The sequence below is a fragment of the Mustela putorius genome, unplaced genomic scaffold (assembly GCF_011764305.1).
Source record: "Mustela putorius furo isolate JIRA1106 unplaced genomic scaffold, ASM1176430v1.1 tig00000129_pilon_pilon_pilon, whole genome shotgun sequence".
In the NCBI taxonomy this organism is placed as follows: Eukaryota; Metazoa; Chordata; class Mammalia; order Carnivora; family Mustelidae; genus Mustela; species Mustela putorius.
The window spans coordinates 15,138,416-15,158,850 of NW_025421290.1; the positions used below are offsets into that span (position 1 = coordinate 15,138,416).

The 20,435-nt window shown below is 43.7% G+C and overlaps 1 protein-coding gene across 1 annotated transcript in view; it reads left to right on the forward strand.

Moving 5' to 3' along the window:
• Nucleotides 1-20,435, forward strand: part of PRKCH (protein kinase C eta) — a 224,808-nt gene that overhangs the window by 115,591 nt on the left and 88,782 nt on the right. The window contains exons 3-9 of the mRNA XM_004738886.3: nucleotides 4,109-4,259; nucleotides 6,952-6,986; nucleotides 7,852-7,940; nucleotides 9,355-9,484; nucleotides 11,682-11,809; nucleotides 14,287-14,430; nucleotides 14,617-14,790. Coding sequence (XP_004738943.1) covers nucleotides 4,109-4,259; nucleotides 6,952-6,986; nucleotides 7,852-7,940; nucleotides 9,355-9,484; nucleotides 11,682-11,809; nucleotides 14,287-14,430; nucleotides 14,617-14,790 — 851 coding nt within the window. The remainder of the gene's footprint in view (nucleotides 1-4,108; nucleotides 4,260-6,951; nucleotides 6,987-7,851; nucleotides 7,941-9,354; nucleotides 9,485-11,681; nucleotides 11,810-14,286; nucleotides 14,431-14,616; nucleotides 14,791-20,435) is intronic.

The following is a 20,435-nucleotide window of genomic DNA, read 5'->3' on the forward strand; positions in this document are numbered from 1 at the left end:
TTTCTACATATTATAAATAGTAACCCTTTGTCATGTGTTGCAAGTCCTTTTTCTCCCAGTTTGTTTTGTTTAGCTTTCCATTTTGTGTCTTTTACCAAATAGAACTTGAAAGTTCTTAAATTACAAATCTGAGTCTCTCATGGCTTTAGAATGTTGTTACTCTTATCCCATCCTAGGATAATTTTTCCCTATTTTTCCATAACTTCCTCCTTAACATTTACCTGAGATTATTTTGGTGTCAGGAATGAGGTGAAAGTATTTTTTAAAAGGCTAGCTAGTTGTCTAAGCACTATTTATTAATAATCTATCATGTACCACTGATTTGAGGTATGTTCTAAGCAAAATTGATTTCTAGTTTTGGATTCTTCTTGAGTTGGTAGCATGCTGTTTTAGTCATTGTAACTTAATGTTTTATCATGTAGAACAAGTCTTCTTTCCTTCAGTAGAATTTTTGGACAGTTTTTAAGTATTTATTTTTAATTATATGCCGAATTAACTTTTTTTTTTTTTTTTAAGATTTTATTTATTTATTTGACAGAGAGGTCACAAGTAGGGAGACAGACACAGAAAGGGGAAGCAGGCTCCCTGCTGAGCAGAGAGCCCTATGTGGGCCTCGATCCCAGGACCCTGAGATCATGACCTGAGCCAAAAGCAGAGGCTTAAACCTGAGACACCAAGGTGCCCAATATGCCAAATTAACTTTTAAAAAATTGTCAAATTTAAAGACTTCCTTTGGGGATGTTTATTGGGATTTTGTTGAATTTAGTTTAGAAAGAATTGACAGCTTAATAGTATTAAGTCTTTCTATTTAGGAAGTTCGCTTTTACTATCTTTTCATCTTCTTCAGTTGGGGTTTATAGTTTTCTTCATATAAGTCTTAAACTTCCTCTGATAAATTATTCCTAGTTTGGGTTTTGTAGCTTTATGAATGGGGTTATGTTTTTGTTATATATTCTAAATGGTTCTTTTGATTTATTAAAGATCTGTTAACTTTTAATGATTTATCATTGTCCATCTTACTGAACTCTGTTTTTAGTAGATTGGGCTAACTTCTCCTGAGTTTTCTAGTCATGTATTAAACATCTCCAAATCATGGCATCATTGCCTCCTTCTCCCTCCACTCCATAGCTTTATCTTTTATTTTCTTTTCATCTCTAACAGCTTTGGCAAGTACCTTCAGAATAATAGTAAGCAATTGATAATTGGTCTTACTTGTTTTTAACTCTTATGGGATTTTTAAAAATTTATTTACCATTTATTTTTTGACCTGTGAGCATAATGTTTTAGTCATGTTAAGGAGACAATCTTCTATTCTTTCCAAAAAGTTTTTTATTAGATTACAAGTTAAACTTTATCTAATGCCTTTTAAACATATATTGAAGTGATCATGTTTACTTTCTTTTACCTGTTAGTAGAATAAAACATAATAGGTTTTCTAATAATATACTAGTTGTTGTGCTCCTGGGAAGATTGCCCCTTGCTCAGAGTGGGTTTTCTTTTAAGATAATGTTGAATAGTATCAGGTTACCTGGGCGGCTCAGTCGGGTAAGCATCTCACTGGATTTTGGCTTAGGTCCTGATCTCAGGGTTATGAGATTGAGCCCTGCATCTGGTTCCATTCTGGGTGTGGAGCCTGCTTAGGATTTTCTCTCCCTCTCATTCTGCCCCTCCCTGCCCCAGCTTTAAAAAAAAACAAAAAACAAAAAAAAGGTAATGCTGAGCAGTATAGAATTTCCTGGTTATCTGAGTGTCATTACTACTGAGAAAAGTTCACATAAAATAAACTATTCAAAATGAAGACTAAATTTTGTTACTATTCAAAAGTGGGAGAAGGAGTTTGACAAAGCTAAAATTATTAAAAAATTTACTGAATGCATTTGATTTATCATAGGCACTAATTTTTAGAACACAGTAACTTTTCAGATAAAATTCTATGGCAGAATACTATACATTTTATTTTTTACTAATATAGTGCAGTTTTAAATAGGCTATATTTGGCAAGAGTTTGAGACTTCCTCAGTTTCTCAAGGGCCTCTCCCAGTATGTTACTATTCAAGTGATTCTCTTTTAAAATGAGTATCATGTTGTTTTCTATATCAAACTTCTTCTGTTCACCTATGAACAGATCTAACTCTACCAGAGTCTTATCTACCATTGCCTTCAGGTTTGACTCTTGCCATTCACAAACATCACTTTCCATAGACTGCATGAAATTCTTCAACTTTTACAAGATTTTCAATTTTGCTTTGCAGTTAGTTTTTATTACGTATTAAGATGTTCCCCACCCATAACGCCACATTCAAGAAGCCGAGAAGCCAATGTAGTGGGCAAGAGTAGACACTTATTAAGTGGGAAGGATTATTTGTGTTGGGGATGAACTGTAGAAGAACGGGAGAGCAAAGACCCCATTAACCTGAAAACCACTGATGTTTTCTAATATTGCTTTCCTATTCGCTTTGTAAGTATACGAACTTCAATAAGGAAAATCCCTGCATCAGTATTCATGAGTGAGCTGGATACGGAAGCAGAGGGGTACTTGTCCTGAAGTCCATAATTAGAAGTTAGGTGGTCCAGAAATTTGGTGAAAGAAAACATTTTCACTAAGCTGTAACACAGACGTAGCATTTTCTTCCATTGTTAACTAACCCACGGCAGTATTAGCAGTAATTATGTTTGTTGTCACCATAGAAATCCCGGGTGTTTTCATACTGTATTATAGATTTTGCAGATTTTTAAAAATTTTTTAATGGATATTTTAAAATGCAACTCCTACTTCACTACTATTAAATGTAACTGCTGCTAATCATGTCTTCAAAATTATTAGAGTGATCAGGTACAACACTAAGTAATTTCTTAAAAATAGATATGTATTTCTCACTTTAAATTTAATATTTTGATACTTGATTTCCTTTGTAATCATATATATATATACACACACACATACATATATACACACACACATATATATATAAGATTAAAAGATTTACTCTAAGAAGGGATCCATAAATTTCACTAGACTAAGGAGTCCATGACATGAAAAATGATCACAAACCTCTGGTTTCTTTTTTCTGATATATCTTTGGATAAATCTGTTGTGTCTTTTAGTCCTAGGATTGTATCGCATAGTTCCCTTTTAAAAAAAATGGGGCACTTTCTTTTCTCTTCTATTCTGCAGCAGGTTTAAACATTAATATCATCTTGTTTTTAGAGGCTAAAAATAATTCACCCATGAAACCATCTGGGCATGAATGATTTTTGAGGCAGTCCTAAGAAAATCTTACTAATTTATTTCTAACAATTGTCTCTTTGCTGTATGTAGCTCTTTAATTTTGGTCATTTGTGTTTTCATGGATATCTTCAATTTCTTCCAGGTTTTTAAAATTTCTTAGCAGATTAGTCTTGCATTATTTCTTAAATTTTCTTTGCATTGAAGTGATTAATTGCAAATCATTGTTGAAGGAGTAATCTTTATTGTATTAATCATAAGTCACTGTATACCTTGGGAAAGTTCTAGTGTAATTTATCTGCAAGACATAATTTGCTGTCTTCAGATAGTGCCCAGTTTTGATTCTTCAGACTAAGAGTCACGATTTTTAAAAATTGTGAATGTGGAAAAGGAACTTTGCATTATGTCCCGGTTAATTTCTACGCATTCCAGAGACGGTGTTTGGACTGATGCTTTTGGGCAGTGTGGTTACTGTGCTGCGGCCTTTCCCTCCTTCTGTTTGTGAGGGTGGAAGAACGAAAGGCAAATAATGAGAAAGCTGCTTCACTTCTAGTAGTCCTAGCCAGCGTCCCACACTGTGGGACAGGAGCTAGAAAGCCAGGCTGATGTCCCATAGTGGAACATTAGAACCCTGGAGGATCCATGGTCTGTGCTGGAGAGCCAGCTACGATCGGGCAGTGGGGATCTCAGAGTTCACTTAGGTCTAGCCCATAGACACGAAGAGCCCTAAGGTCACTGGCAAGCATGGTGATGTTCTGGGGTGTTTTGCATCTGGAAGAAAGAAGAAACAATTTAGAGAGTATTTGAGCTGTTAGACTTTCTCTTACATTAGATACAGCTAGTTTCATTGCACGTTCTTTTTTCCTTTCTTTTGTTGTATAGCCACTCTGCAGAGAGACCGAATCTTCAAACATTTCACCAGGAAGCGCCAAAGGGCTATGCGAAGGCGAGTCCACCAGATCAATGGACACAAGTTCATGGCCACATACCTGAGACAGCCCACCTACTGCTCTCACTGCAGGGAGTTTATCTGGTAAGAGGTTCCGTGGCTTCTCTCTTCCTCCGAGCTTCTCTCTATGTTGTGTGTGGTTTCAGAAGGAAGTGTGATTCTCGAGAGTTGTTTCAGAATCTGATTTTTGCCTTTTATTCCAATATGTTGGCCCAGTAATTTGAATTCCCAGTGAAAAAAAATCTAAACATTTTATGGATCCAAGATTTAGATGCTATTTCTTTTTCCAGTTAATTGGGGAGAATGCTAATGAGTCACGAACTGGCTAAAGAGCATGAACTAGGAAGGCTAACCTGTCAATATATGGATAATCAATAAATTGGATAATCGGCCACTGAGTAAGAGAAACGACAACCATATTGCTTTAAAAAAGTAGGGCTCACATGGTAAGTCATAGAACTTAGTTGGTTGTAAGTAAAGTAAGCACACAGTAATCTTCAGCCTAATGGTATGTGGCCAAAGGTAATGACTTCCAGTGATTGCGTACTATAATCCTTGGCATTTAGGAACTGAGATAATTTACAGCCCAGAAATTCTAGGTGAATTGGGGCAATAGCTTCCTATATGCGTCACCGAAGCTGAAATTTCAGTGGCAAATCTATAATGTAAAATAAATTGAAGTTAATAGTTACCTTTGTTTAGAGCCAGCATTAAACACATGTGTTTGGAAAGAGAAGAAGGAAATGCCCCCTCGCCCACCTCCAAACATGTACATGTACATACCCATCTCTGTAGAAAAAAAGACAGTTTAGTATCCATAGCATAAAGGGAATTCCTGGTTGTGTTGCAAACCGTAGTCATTTTGTTTAAGTCAGAAGCACTTGGCTCAGAGTAATTTTTTCAAGTACTGATCAGTGAGTTTGCATTTTTCTTTTTTGTTTTTGTGTGTGTATATGTTTGATTACTTTGGTTTAAAAGTGCCTGCTATCTTTTAGCAGTCAGGATCCAGGGTTAGTGTTTTTGGTGTTTTAAATTAAGAATAGAGCCTTGTCACAAGATGGGATCAGGAGGGAGACAAACCATAAGACACTCTTAATCACAAACAAACTGAGAGTTCCTGGGGGGTGGGGGGGGTAGGGCTAGTGTGGCTGGGTTAAGGACTTTGGGAAAGGTATGGCTATGGTGAGTGCTGTGAAATGTGTAAGCCTGATGATTCACAGATCTGCACGCCTGGGGCAAATAATACATTATATGTTAATAAAAATAATTAAAAAAAAAAAAGAATAGAGCCTTGTCTAAACCAAGGACCCACAACTGACTGTTGGTATGTTGCCAACAGATGTGTCATCACAACTGTAGTCTTCAGAAACAAGTTCCTGGTGCATTGTCTATTGAACAAAATGAAAAACTCTGGCATCTTTGAGCTCATTTTCCACTCCTGTGGTCTTCCGCACTGGCTAGTTAGTTGCTGTCCACCACTCTCCTCGTGGTTTTCCTGACCTGAAAGGTCTGCTAGTCTTCATTTCATGTCAAGACTGTTCTGCTTCCCTCCTTTATGTGACCTGCCTGCCCCTGTGGGCATTTGTGGTGACAAACTGTGACCTCAGCTAACGTTCTCAATGGAAACTTGTTTGATAACCACTACATTTTTTCCACCAAGGAAACATTAACTCCCTTTCAACCAGCCTTTGCTTGCATGTTCTCTCTCTCTCTCTCTCACATACAGAGTATTACTGTATGTGCTACATATATACGGTTAAGAGTATGGACTCTGACATTCAATCTCATTACCAACTAGCTGTGTAAACCTAAATAAATTATATAGTCCATCAGTGTCTCCTTATTTGTAAAATAAAGATAATTTTATTTTGCTTATCTCATAAACTTTTATGTAGGACATAAAGTTCTAGGCACTATTCTAAGCGTTTTACATTATCACCTCTCTCTACCTTCATGATGACCCTGTGAAGTAGGAGCTGCGGTCATTGTTGCCCTCTGGAGATGAAGAAACCGTGGCTCGAGGGAATTAGCGATGTGCCCCCGCCATGCCCAGGCCATCTGGTTTCAGAGTCTGGGCTCTGAGCCTTCCCATGATGCGTGCTACCTCGCAGGACTTTTGTGAGGATTAAGTGAGATACTGCCCATCAGCGGGTTGGCTCAGTGCCTGGCACATCCTCCAGGTTTAATAAAATGTGGTCTGTGTTAAATGATAATGAGGGATGATATCATCATCGCCCAGAGAATATACTGGGGAGAGGCCAGCATGATAGTCGTGGGCCTGACGGGCATCCTGTGGCAGCATTTCTGTCCCCACCCCCGGACTCCAGGGGTTATGGGGGCACAGGGAAGAGGGAGGGTACCTCAGGCCAGGCAGCTGCGGTGGGCTCACCTGTTTACTTCACGGCCTGCCCATCTTTATGTCTATGCGAGTGAGAATGCCAGAGAAGGTGTTGGAGCTGAGCAGCCTTGCAGCTGATACTCAGTCACATGACCAGCTGAGGACCTGGGCTTTGCCACAGGGGGAGGTGGGCAGAATGAGGACCACCAACACCCACCTGTGTGCGTCACTAGAGGATTCGGATCATCACAGGACAACCTCTAGGTCTTGTGGTAACAAGGGCTCAGAAATCACCTCCTCTTTGCTGGTTCTCTGAAATTAGGTTTCTCAGGAAGGAGCAGAGGATGGCATACATTTGTTTTTCCTAAAGTACTATGATCATAGGGGCGTGGTTGCTGAAGTAGACTGATGATCGCTTTTCTCTATTGTCTTGAACAGGGGAGTATTTGGGAAACAAGGTTATCAATGTCAAGGTAAGAAAACGTTTCAAAAACTGTGTTTAATGTTGTTCCTATGTTAAAAACTGGTTATATTTAGAGGAGACAGGATACATTTCATTAATATTGTAATAGATTACTCTGCTGATCAGGGGACACTCCCAATGCAAGTATTTGGTTGTGTTTTAAATTTTGGCTACATTTTAGCACAGAGGGGACGTTTTTATTTCTAAAGCCGAGATACCTAATAATGTTGAATTGTTTAAAGTTTTGTCTCTGAGATGACGTGAGAATACTGAAAGGGAGTGCCATTTTGTGAGCAGTCCCCTTAAATCTTGAAGCTAAATTTTTGTCTTTTCCAACCCCGTTGTTGCTAGGGGTGAGCAATGACACAATGTTGTCTCTTAACCTGCTTAGAGAATGCAGGGAGGGCAGAGGAGGGTGAAGTCTTGCTCTCTAGGAAGAGCAACCAGTCTAGTTTTTATTAGAACAAAGAAAGGTAACAGGTAAGCTTAGGGGTAGCTTCTGGAGGGCCCGAAACCTGGCTGGGAAATCTGAACTCTACTTATTGGCAATGAGATGCCGTTGAAGGTTTAGATGGTGAGGCACGGGGACCAGAATTATACCATGAGAGGATTCCTATGGCGGTGGGTGTGGGCAGGAGGAAAGCCAGGGAAGATGAAGTAGGCTCAAGACTTGAGTGCAAATAGTTTGGGTGTGAGCAAAGGCGTGAGTTAGGGGGACGGTAATGACCGCGGGAAGGACGGGTACGCTGGATGCCATTGGGTGGGCCTGACAGTAAATCGAGTCACCTTGACATGGTGTGGTCCTTGTTGACTCTACTAGAACTGGCAGATCGTGAGCTTCCGAGGAGTGTGTAATCATGCATTTCATTCCCTAGTGTGCACCTGTGTCGTCCATAAACGCTGCCACCATCTAATTGTTACAGCCTGCACTTGCCAGAACAATATGAACAAAATGGATTCAAAGGTAAGAAGATAGAACTTTGCTGACTAAGGGGCGGCACGAGCCCGCTCTCTCTCCTTGCTCCGTCCCCTTTCCGCTTCCCTTCTGTACTCCTTGAAGTGAATGGTGGCATCAGAATCGAATTTTCTCTCCTTTTTATATTATGCTTTTTTTTACTTCTGGGCTTGTGTAGCATGACCTGTCCGTGGGTGGATCCCATGAGTGATCAGCTGGTTACAAGCTTGCACAATTAGTGTTTCTGATTCGGAGAGGGGTTTAGAGGACTGAAAAGATTCCTGAGTTCGGCCTCAGACCACCGGGACTGGTATGCAAATCTAGCCTCCGCTAGCTAGCTTCTCTGTCAGCCTCAGTCTTAAGAATGGGATCCGTATGTCCTTCATGCACTTTTTTGGTGAGGCAAATAGATGTGACAAATGTTTGTTAACTGGAAATTGTGCTTCCTCGGTAAGGCGACTCTTCGCCTCCTCCAGTGTCTTCCAAAATCTCCAGGAGGATGCACTTCCGTGTATAAATGCTTGAATCTCATTCTCGTCGCTCGCCTTGCATTCAGCTGGGGAGGGCACGTTCTAAACTGTGGAGACAGAAAGCAGCCGGAGCATTGTTGACAGGGAGCAGTGGGTTTACGGACGCATTGGAATCTGACTTGGAGCTCAGGGATTGCTTACGGGACACCTACAGGGTTGCTAAAGGTCCCTTGGAGAGGTACGAGGCACAGCTTTGATGAGAAAGAGACCAGCCAAGTTCCAAGAGGAGTCCTAATTGCCCTACTCCTTGTCCCGTTGTCGTTTCAAATGGTGACGTAACTGTAGCGTATATGCCTTGTCTCATTATTTGCTGGAAAGAGTTTGTGAAATGCAAGCAGGACCCGTTGCCCTCAGATTGTAAAAGGCAATTGACAGGCCCAGCCGGGGAGGGCCAAGTAAGCTGCTAGGATGTCGCTTTGGGGCGAATTCCTTCTGTGGTTCCGTACTCGCTGGGTGCCGCCGCCTCCCCTAGGCCTCCACCCACCTCACTATCTGGGAAAGCCTGTGGTCACAGCGCGTGTAAGGTCAGTAAGAGACCTGTTTGCTCCCGCAGTTAGAAGGGTTTAGAAACTAGACATGGGCACGAGGGAGTTGGCAGGGAGAGAAATCCAGCCTGAATACAAAAGGTGATTTTAAAAAAAAAAAAGGTTTTCCTTCCTCCTTATCTCCCCACATGGTGGACGATCTAACGCCCACCACTACGCCCTTTCTTTTGAATCTTGTTGATGAGAAAATGTGCTCGGCCCGGTGAGGAAAGCCAGGGCACAATGCAGTCATCTCTCCCAGCTCAGGTGTCATGGTAACACATTGCGTTTGGGGGGCTCCTGTTACGGTTTCTGTCAGAGGTGGGCACGGCCTCCTAGCTCTCCTCCCTCTGCTTCTTTCTTTTGTAGATTGCTGAACAGAGGTTCGGAATCAACATCCCGCACAAGTTCAGCATCCACAACTACAAAGTGCCCACCTTCTGCGATCACTGCGGCTCGCTGCTCTGGGGGATCATGCGACAAGGACTGCAGTGTAAAAGTGAGATGTTGGGGTGCTGGGTGCCCGCTTCATGGGAACACCACGCCGCGAGCTCTCGGAATTCTGCCGGCCCGGCTTCTGAGCCGGCACCGATGGTTTTAGACGCTTCGTGAATTAGGTCTTTGTAATTCTAGGATGATATGTTCCCCGTCAGCCATGTGCGGGGAGTCACCTCTGGTCCAAAGATTTCCCAGCTGTAGCTCCAGGCAGTTGTTAAATTCAGTGTTCTGTCTAGCCGCTCTCAGCTGCTTGGTGCTGAGGGCCTGCTAGCTGCTGTGTCTCGGCATGGGTATTTGAAAGAGGGAAAAACGGATCTTGGTCCAAAACGGAAGGTGTTAGAAGGTGAGGTGACCAAAATAGAGACTTCAGTTATGAGTGAGAACTGGCAGGAGAGTAGGTCTAGTGACCTCCCCAGAAAGGAGCAGGACTTGAGTCAAAGCCCAGTGAGAGCTGCCCTGGGTCTCCTTGAAGGGACTGATAGAGATCGGAGAGGTAGGTGGGGTGAAGGATGTTTCGGCTTGGGCCGCAGACTTGCACGCCACTAACTCTGCCCAGCGGAGCTTTGGTCTTCGCCAAGATTCTGAGAGCGAGGGGTGATTCCCGTCCTGCTAGGAGTTGGGGAGCTGCTGAGTCATTTTCTCTTGGGCGTTGCTATAACCGTCCAGCCGTCATGGGGTGCAGCCCCCTGCAGGAATACAGGCGGATTTCGGCCTGAAGCTTTAGATAAATCCTCAGTCACTGGGGGAGGCCGAGTTGATGTCAGTGCAGCTGGACAGTGTCCGTCGGCTGTCTGCACTTACCGAGCCTGCTTCTGCCGACAGAAGGGCACTGGCCCCTTGCAAAAGCTTTTCATCTCTTGAGAACATCATTTCATAATTCATTTTTTTCCCTAGATACATGAAGTAATTCTTTTTCAACCCGACCAGCGACTAGCTCATGCATGGCTTTGGTTCAGGCCCTGACTGATCTTAAGCTGGATGGTCTCCTCTGGGCGTGGGTTTCATGGCAAAAGTCACTTCCTGCTCTTGTCTGGTCGTTGCCGACATGCAGAGCCATGCGTGGGGCTCCTCCACCTTGTTCTTGGGCCTCGTGGCCTGGGGGTGGGGGTGGGTGGGTAGCACACAGACAGTGAGCCATCTCCTGTACTCTTCTCTTTTACTGTCACTGGTACCTTAGAAAGGGCACCGCAGCCGCCTTCCTGAGAGCGGGGGATTTCCCGAGAAGAGCTACTGAGGCTTGAGCCTCAGGGGCTCTCCCTTGCAAGGGTCCCTTCCACAGCTCTCCACCGGACTGCATATTCTTTCTCTTAAAGAAGGCACCCTAAATCACATCTAGACCCCCCCAAACCCGCATCCGGGCTTGCTTCCAGAGCTGGGTGGACACCCCAGTGTCAACAGGGAATTTGTTGCCTGCTCTTTCGCTTTTGCCTCCCATTCGCTGGGGCCATGTGAGGAAACTGCGTCCGAGCTTCCTGCTGATGAAACCTCAGATCCCTTCATCAGCCCAAGTCTGTTTCCTATGCACCAGGAATGTACCTGTGCCTCTCTCCTTTTCCAACTGCTGTTTATTTTGACCTTTAAAAAAAACTCGCTTTGCTCCCCCATGAGATAGACCCACGGGCTGCAAGCCCTGAGAACCAGAGGCTCACAGGATGTTGTGCCCTGGGCTGCCAGGGCTCCCCGACCACAAGAGCACTCAGAAAGTGAGCTTCGCTTGGAGGCTTTTCTCTCAAAACACTATTCCCCTCCTGTTTGAACAGCCATCTCTGCGTGGTGTGGCGTGGAGATTGCCACCTTTTATTGAGTGATCCAAGGAAAAGCATAAAGTCAGTTGGCACGATTCCTTGTTAGTTAATTGACTGAAATGTCACGGTGATGAATGTTTTTGATTTCTGTATTGAGTCTTGCTGTTAAATCGGCAAGGACTCTTACACAGGATCGAGGCAAATGTCAAAAAAGTGCATCGGAAGTGTGTTATCATCAGCATGCCAGGCTTGCTGCCGCTGCGTAAACCAGCAGGGGAGCAACGTCAGGGTTTGTTTTGAGCGCAAGTTCAGTTTAACGAGAGGATGGCATTGTTCTGCCTGGATCATTCCCCCGGCTTAATCTTTCGGGTTATTAAAGTTCTTTTTTGCAGCATATGTTGACTTGGCTCCTTGCTGAACCTGGATTCCCTTCTCTTTCCCGCCCCCCTCCAGTCTGTAAGATGAATGTCCACATCCGATGTCAGGCGAACGTGGCCCCGAACTGCGGGGTCAACGCGGTGGAGCTCGCCAAGACCCTGGCCGGGATGGGCCTCCAGCCCGGAAATATTTCTCCAACCTCGGTGAGACTTGGCTTTCTTCGATGTATTGTAATTTAGAAGTTGTTCAGATGTGGTGAGTCCGAATGAACGCATGCGGCATGATCCAAGTTCCTGATCTCAGCAAACACAATAAACAGATTTATTGTATTTTTAAAGAGCATTTTGTCCCACAAAAAAAGGTTCTTTATACAATGATGTGACAAGAAATCACAAGCATGCAGATATAGCAGGAAGTAGAAGGAGGATTTTTTTTTTTATTTTTTTTTTAAATTAGCTTCCTGTCAGTGTGGTGTGGTGAAGCTCTGAGTCCAGGGCCTTGGGTTACCCTCTTTGCCGGGGCCCGGGCAGGAGAGTTGACCGGCAGCTACAGGCCTCAGCTTCCTTCTCTCCAAAGGGGTTGAGCTCGATCTCTGAGATTCTCCCCAGTTCTGGAGTCTCACCCGTTCTGCAGCTTTTGTTTGTGGATTGTGCATTTATCTCTCAAGTTCAGCAACAAACAGGAGTTCCTTCCTCTCGGCTCCAGGGAGTGGGTGGAGTTGTCCGTTGCTTTGGGCATGTTTTGTCTCACAGCCTCCCCGAGTGACCTCCACTCGCTGTTGACTCTTAGAGCTTCGACCACTTCCCAGGCCTGTGTCCTCTTGCTGCCTTCCTGGCTGAGGACTACAGAGTGCTGGGAAAGAGCCGTTTCCCCTGTGGTGGTGTGTGAATGCTGTAGCTTCATATTCGGTTTAGGAAAATTCTAGACTTCCCTGTTAAATATCTTTGAGTTCTTAGGAGGGGAAGCACAATCACTGTCAAGTTCTTGGTTATTCAGAAAATGTCTGTACTCACCACCCCATTTTCCTTATTACTGGTTGATTAGGGACTTGAACTGAAATTGTATTCCTTTATTTCAGGGAAGCATCAGCAAAATGTAATGTCTACACCACGGACAGACAGGCAGGTTGCCAACACCAGGAGGGGGATTTCTAATGTGTGGGATGGTTGTTCCCAAATGGCACAGAGTAAGGATTTCAGCCTGCACCAGTGCTCCTAAAATGTCATGGGAATAAGATAGGCCGTGTGGCACAAGTTGTAGAATGGGGAATGCCACTTGTCATTTGTCACTTGAACCAAGGATCCTTAATGTTATATTTAAAAGTGGAAAAGCCCAAATTACCTGTCATTGGACAGCACAACATGAGACAGAATTCTTAAGTCTATCCAAAGAGAAGAATGGGTTAAAAATTTTTTTTGAGAAATACTGGCTTAGAGTGTTCTAGCCCAAGCAGAGGAAGTATTTAAGTGGAGGAAGTGAGACTCAGGCTAGTAAAGTTTTTTTTATCTTTGAAATATTTATGATCGGAGATCTGGGGAGAGAAACTACTAAAACAATGGGATTTTTAAAGATGATCCATTTTATATCCGTAATCACGGTTTTATTGGGTTGAGTAAGTCAAAGCCTTATAGCTTCGAGCAATTGCACAGTTGTTGTTTGTTGAAAACTTTATTTAGAAGTTGTTCCAGATAAGCTGGGATTTCTCAGCCAACTAGGGCAAAGCGTTAGACTTTAGATTTGTTGTCTAGATCCAAAGACAAGGTAGCTTGTTTTGTATGTCCCAAGGTGGACCTCTGCAAGTCATCTTGCCTTAGGGAGCTCCCTCGCTGTGGCTGGACTTGGACCAGTGAGACGGGGTTATCCATGGGGGAGGCCACCTCTATTTCCGGTTCAGTCTGGTGGGACTGGAAGGAGCTCTGGTTGTGCTGATCATCAGCCTTTCCAGAGGGCCAGTTGACTGTGTATCAAGAGTCTTGAAGATTGACATTTTTGGTTCCAAAGATTGCATTTCCAGTAAGTTATTATAAGAAAACAGAAGATGCAATTTTATTATTTTTTTTTTTGCTAATTTTATTATATTTTTAAAAATTAATCAAGTGTAGAGATAGTTACGTGTGTATGTGTAATTGCTTTTATTTTTTACTTTTGGGGGGACTGATTAGAGGTCTTTTATTTCATCCTTCATACATTTGTTCACTATTCTAGTTTTTATATTAATTTTTATTTCTCTTATATAATTTTAAATACTGTGTAATGAACATTGCTTCATTCATTCACATCCTAGTATAGATCCTTTGAGCAAACATGAAAACCGCTCTTTGAATGACATGGACACCAGGTGGCGCTCTTGAATGTGACCATCCTGGGGAAAACCACCAAGCCACTGGAGGGACCAGACTAAGGCGTTTGTTTTATACACTGCTGTCTGAGTTCAAACTGAAACTCTTGATGGCTCAGATATATTTTAAAACGATTCTTTCCCAAATACAGTAAGCACAGACCAGGAGCTGGAACTAAGGTAGTGTTGAATGGCAGAACTTGATCCCATGTCAAGCTGAATGGACATTTCCCCATCTGCTGTGTTGAGAGTTAAGGCAGCAGATAAGGTCTTCTCCACCCATAAATGCTTCGAACCCATGCTGCGACCTCTGACTCCCTGTTTTCCTACTCTCCTTTGCAGAAGCTCGTTTCCAGGTCAACTCTAAGACGACAGGGCAGGGAAAACACCAAAGAAGGAAATGGAATCGGGGTTAATTCTTCCAGCCGACTTGGTATCGACAACTTTGAGTTCATCCGCGTGTTGGGGAAGGGGAGTTTCGGGAAGGTGAGTCTTGGCTTCTGAGACATCTGGGTTAACGTTAGCATGCTACACGTATGTTGTTTGAGTATGCGTGTACGTATTCGTGCTCAGACTTGCCAGCTGCTGGGCCCTTTCTGCCCCATGTGTTCCCACATCCTAAGGATCTCAGGACTTCTCACACCTGTGCTCCCTTTTCCTGCTTTGCCATAGGTGATGCTTGCAAGAATAAAAGAAACAGGAGACCTCTATGCCGTGAAGGTGCTGAAGAAGGATGTGATCTTGCAGGATGACGACGTGGAATGCACAATGACGGAAAAAAGGATCCTGTCCTTGGCTCGCAATCACCCCTTCCTCACACAGCTGTTCTGCTGCTTTCAAACCGCTGTAAGTAGGACTCACGTTCACCACCTCAGTAGCCTCCTTTCTTAAAGCGATGAGACAATAAGATGTTAAAGATTTCATAAAGAAGTGCATCAGACTTTTGAGGGATGAACTCTCATTGTAGGGCTGAATGGAGGTACCAGTAACTTCTGATGGCCCCTGGGAGAAAGTTGAAATCCATGAACTAACTGCTTACTGTCATGGTATCCTAGAGAAGGATCATCTTGAAGGTTGAAAAGGTCTTTGAACCCAAGTCTTGTGTAGCAGAGTGAAAGTTATGGAAAGCTAAGAAAAGAGTAAATGTCATGTGCTGCTTATCCTGGTGACATTGACCATGGCTCTACCCCTAAATGCTGAGCTAGTTATGACCTTGGCACAAAAGTTCAGATTAGGGTAGGTTCAGAGAGAGAAACTTAATTTGTCATGGCTCAACATATTGCCCCTTGCCTCCATCATGGACCTTTTGTTTGATTTCTGGGAACTGATCCTGGGATTCAAGTCTGTCTACTTGATCACGGTGCGCAATGAGGAATCCTTTGGCTACAGTTTACAGAATACCCCACTGAGTCCTTTATGTGATAAAAGGAAAGGTTGAGTTTAGCTCATTAGTACAACCCTTTTTCCTTGAAGTCTGGCAGTGACAATGTTAGGGTTAGGTTAGTAGTTTGGTGACATGGGGCATCTCTTCCCCATGGGGTCTCAAGTAATTTGCCACAGTCCTCAACATCACACCTTGTGTGATGGCATCCTAAGGAGGAAGCACAAGGACAGAAGCCCAGGGGCCTTGTGGGCCTCTCTCCTTTGATCAAAGAGAGAAGAAATCTTTCTAGACTTGAGTCACCCACTTACCCTGAGCTGCAAAGGATGTGGGAAGCGCAAGTATCCAGGCAAGATAAGTAGGTTTATCCTGACTGGCTCCCACCACCCTTGACTCATCTCCTGGGGCAGGGCATTCTGTTCTTTCTTTAGCATCGGGCTTAGAAGTTGGCTTCTGCCCTCAACAAAGAGGAAAGATGGCTCCCGAGAAGGTCCCCAGAGGTCTGCCGCAGATATTTCAGAACCTTCTTCCAGTCAAAAGGCATTTTGGGAAAGAGAACCTGGGACGCACTCCTTGTCTCTGCTACCGTCTGGGCCGTGGAAAGTGTGGTGGGGGCAGAATAGGGACATCCCTGCTGTACCAGGGATCCTCCAGGGCCTTTCTAGGGAAGGCGACAGCTGAGCTTGGACCAGAAGGGCAGATTAGAATGATGAGACAGAGAGAGTGGAGGTGAACACGCCATCTAGGGAACGGTACCTGCACAGGTGTACTGGTTAGTGAGAGCGAGAGGTGTGAACACTGCTTAGCGCACTTCAAGTGTGGGGCCTTTGGCGGGAACATGGAGAGAACAGCTGGAGAGGTGACCTGGGCCCGGCTGGGAAGGGCCTCGTAAGCTCCGTTAAGGACCTTAGAGTTTAAACCTAAGAGCAAAAGGAAGAGATTTAAGCAGAAAAATGACATATCAGATTGTATTTTTTAACTATTAAAAAAGCTAACTTTCTTTTTTAAATGCAATTAAAGGGACACCTGGGTGGCTCAGTTGGTTGGACGACTGCCTTCGGCTCAGGTCATGATCCCGGAGTCCCGGGATCGAGTCCCGCATCGGTCTCCCAGCTCCACGGGGAGTCTGCTTCTCTCTCTGACCTTCTCCTCGCTCATGTTCTCTCTCACTGTCTCTCTCTCAAATAAATAAATAAAATCTTTAAAAAAAAATGCAATTAAAACTACAAATAGCAAAAAAAAAAAAAAAAAAGAAAAGAAAAGAAAAAGCTAACTTTCTGCAGTGGGTAATAGGAGCACCCTCCAAATACCCATATCCTTTCTCTGAAAGAAACAATTTTTACTAATTGCCCGTGTTGCCTTTCAAAGAGCTTTTTGCACATGAAAGCATACACCCACAACACATATATGCATTTCTTTTTTTTTTTAAATTTAAACACAAATGGTAGCATACTTTGTCTTTTAATGTAATATATCTTAGTCTTTTAATGTAACAATAGATCTTGAAGATTGTGTCATATTTGTACTTATCTAGCTGCCACATTTTTAAATTTTTAAATTTAAATGTTTAAATGTTTAAAAAGACCCTGACACAATTTATTTAACTTGTTTCCTATAGGTTGTACCTAGTCTTTCCTTCCAATCAATGTTGCATTGAGTCCCCTTGTATTTTTGTCTTTACATACTGTTCTATTATTTGTCCAAGACACAGAACTGGAAGTGGTATCACTTGGCCAGTGGTGGGTACATTGAAAATTGGGACTGAGTCCCATCAGCCTCCTTCCCCATAGCAGTGAAAGATGGCTCACCTTTTGTCACCTATATACCAGGCACTGTTCTAAGTGTCTGTGAGCATTGTCTCATTAAATCCTTTGAGTGGCCCTGTGAAGTAAGGTTAGCACCGCTCTCATTTTCTGGAAAAGGAGACTGTGGCGTAAAGATGTTTAACTTCTAAGAGACAGAGGTTTGGGCCCCAGGTGGTCTGCCTGCAAAGCCCAGACTCTTTTCTCCCAGCTGTGGGAGGCCTCTTGCCTCCACCATCCTATCCTGCGAGGCAGTCTATTATGTTGATGACGGGACAGTTTGAAACGGTTTCTTCAGCGTTCTCCTTGGCATTCCTCTGAGCGAGGCCGAGCGTTCACAGATATTTGAGCGTCACCTGTGTTCAACTCTGCGCTGTTAAGGACCACATATGGCCTGGAGAAGGGGTGGGCTGGGGAAGGCTGGGTGCTGGGAGAGGTGAGGGTGTACTGGAGGCACCCACTCCCGTGCCGTCTGAGCATATTAGAAGGAGCTGGGGCATCAGCCAACAGCTACACAGGTCCCAGCTGCCCCTGTACTGCTTCCTTCTTCCCCTGTACTCTGGACTCCAGGGAGCCATACCCTCCTCACCTCCTGGTCTGTGGTTCATTCCAAAGGCCCTGGAGCCCACAGAGCCGGCCCCTGCTGCCTTGTCTGATTCTGGGCTGCCCACCTCTGAGGTCCAGGGCTCCTCTGGAGCTTTCCTTGTGCTCCTCCTCCTACTTCCTAGAGAATCCTCGAAATTTGATTTCCTGTGCTCTGTGCTTTGCCTACAAAAAGCCCTTCCCTGTCTTCATCTCTCTCATATCCAGCTGTTACCTCAGAAGAGAATAGGGTGAGAGCTCAGGCTTGAAAACACTCTTGTCAGGAAGGATGGTACCATTCGTTGATTACCAGTTGTCTGCCGACATTTTCCAGCTTGAACCTCCAGCTCATACCATGAATCGGACGCGGTTACCCTCAAATCATCTGTTCAGGGTCTGAGCCAAAGAGTGGATAGTTTTCTATGACATTAAGTTAGGTGATTTTTACTGGCCTTTGAATCAGACAGTTGACAGGCCATTAGTGAATTTAGTCTGGTCGTGCAGTGGCTGTTGTTTCAAGATATCTAACAAATAAATAAGGAAGTGTCTCACGCAACTCCATATTGCGAAAGGAAATCCCCGTGCTTCCATGAAACAGACTGAGGTCTCAACACAGATTGTGTTATGGCAGAGTAGAACAAGAATAAACCTGGAACAGATTGAGAGCCCAATGAAAATTGCATAAACAGTGCAGAATTTTCTAGAAAAGTGTAAATTATACAATATAACAAATTATTGGTGGCCCACGGAATTTCCTCAGTGTTCAGCGGGCCTTAAGCACTGGTGGGGTTTTTTCCCTAGCGGTAGTTTCATGTGTGACCACAAGGTGGCGGTCGTTACTGCAAGGTGATTTTATTTCTCCACCAGCGCTAGGAACTGACGTTGGGAGTTACAGCTTCTGTTTTGCAGTAGATGTCTCCAAAGCAAAGGGTGAAAAGAATTTCACCCTGTCTTTAGTCTAGATGATAAAGTAGAGGGGAACCAACCTAAAGAATCAAGTGACTTTTTCTCGTGCTGAGCTAGAGAGACACAATTTTCATTTTGCTATAGTTCATAACTTCTCTCCCCCTTGCAAGGTATCAGGCTCCATAATATACAGGCATTCATTTGCTGTGCATCTGTCCATCTGTCAGAAATCCCCAGGGACTATCCCCATTTGCTGTTGCAAAGCTAACTAGACGGAACAGAAAATGCCAACTACTGCAAGGAAGCCCAGGCAGATCCATTACTTTATAACCACTCAGTTTGGCAGGCTGTGGCCTCTAAAATGAGACGCTAATCCGTGAGTTATGCTGAACTGTTAAGCTCAGCATTTAGAAGCCAGTGGAGGTGAGGTATTAGGGTCACACCCAGCTATCTGCAAAGTATCATCTCATTATAAAAACCCTTGGAGAACTGTTATTCCTCTAACGTCCTGCTCCTGGAATGAGTGTCTCTGGGGCCCAGAGACCGGGAATGGGTAACTTGCAGAGGGTCACTTGGACTGTGAGTAGGGGGGACAAGGTTCATCTCCAGGGCAGGCTGACCCTGGAGCCGGCTCTGTGCCCTGACCCATCAGTGCACATTGTTCCTAATTCGTCCTCTGCGTCAGCACCTCCTCTCTGCCGTGGCTCCCCTCCACCCTGCTGCTGTGGAAGCAGCACTGCCCTTGGGTATGGAAGACCCGAGTTCTTCCAGCTTTATTTTCCTTGGAGTAGCCCAAGCCTACCTTAAAATTCTTTTGAGCTTTAAAGTTCTCAGAGTTTAAATGAAAACAGGATCGTAGTGAGGACCAAAGAAGAGAATGCAGAAATGCTCTGTACACGGGCAGCACTATTCAGAAGTAAGACTCACTGCTGTGATGACTGCCTCCTTCTTTACACCAAAGAAAAACGTCCTGGGGCTTCCCAGGGCCAGCACAAACCCCATACGGGGGGGTATAGTAAATATCCCCAAAGTTGAAATCTTAGAGGCACTCCTGTGCTTGGCAAAAACAAAAAAATAAATTTCAAATTAGTACATAATTTATCAAGCTTGCTTCTTAGGATTATAAGCTCATAAATTACTGCCTCCAATTCTTTCATGATAGTGCATGTTACTTGCAAATATGTAATTAAATTACCATCCTCATACATTTGTGATAGCATTATAAATCTTTACAGTTTGTGAATAGTTGGATAATCTGGATCAAGACATAAAAATGTTCATACTCTGAGATCTGTTGATTTTATTTCTGAAACTAGCCAAAAGAATAAAATGTTACATGTTATATGTATATGTATGTATATACATAAAGATGTTTAATTTTCCGTGCACTGTTTATAATGGGAAAATGTTGGGAACAACTTCAGCAGTAGGAACTGACTTAAATAATATATTATTGGGTGGAGATTTTCAGCCAGTAAAGCAATAATGAATGCTACATGGTGAAATGATCCGGTGTTGGACACTGTCATAAGCAACCAACATGTATTATCTGGTTCCACTTCTTACAACAGCCCTATAGGACAGGTGCAATTATGATCTTCATTTTGCCAATGATAAAGTACAGAGGAGTTAAGTCACTTGCTTAAAATCTGATACAGTAAATGGTGGAACCAGGAAGTTAGAGCCCAGGAAACAAGACAGAATTATGAGGGTTAGTGGCATGTGTCCTTGTCAGGTTCTGTCCAAGATGGTGCACTGGCAAACCTAGCTCCTCCAAGAAAAGCCTGGAAGGAAATTATGCCAACTAAACCGCCAGGGAT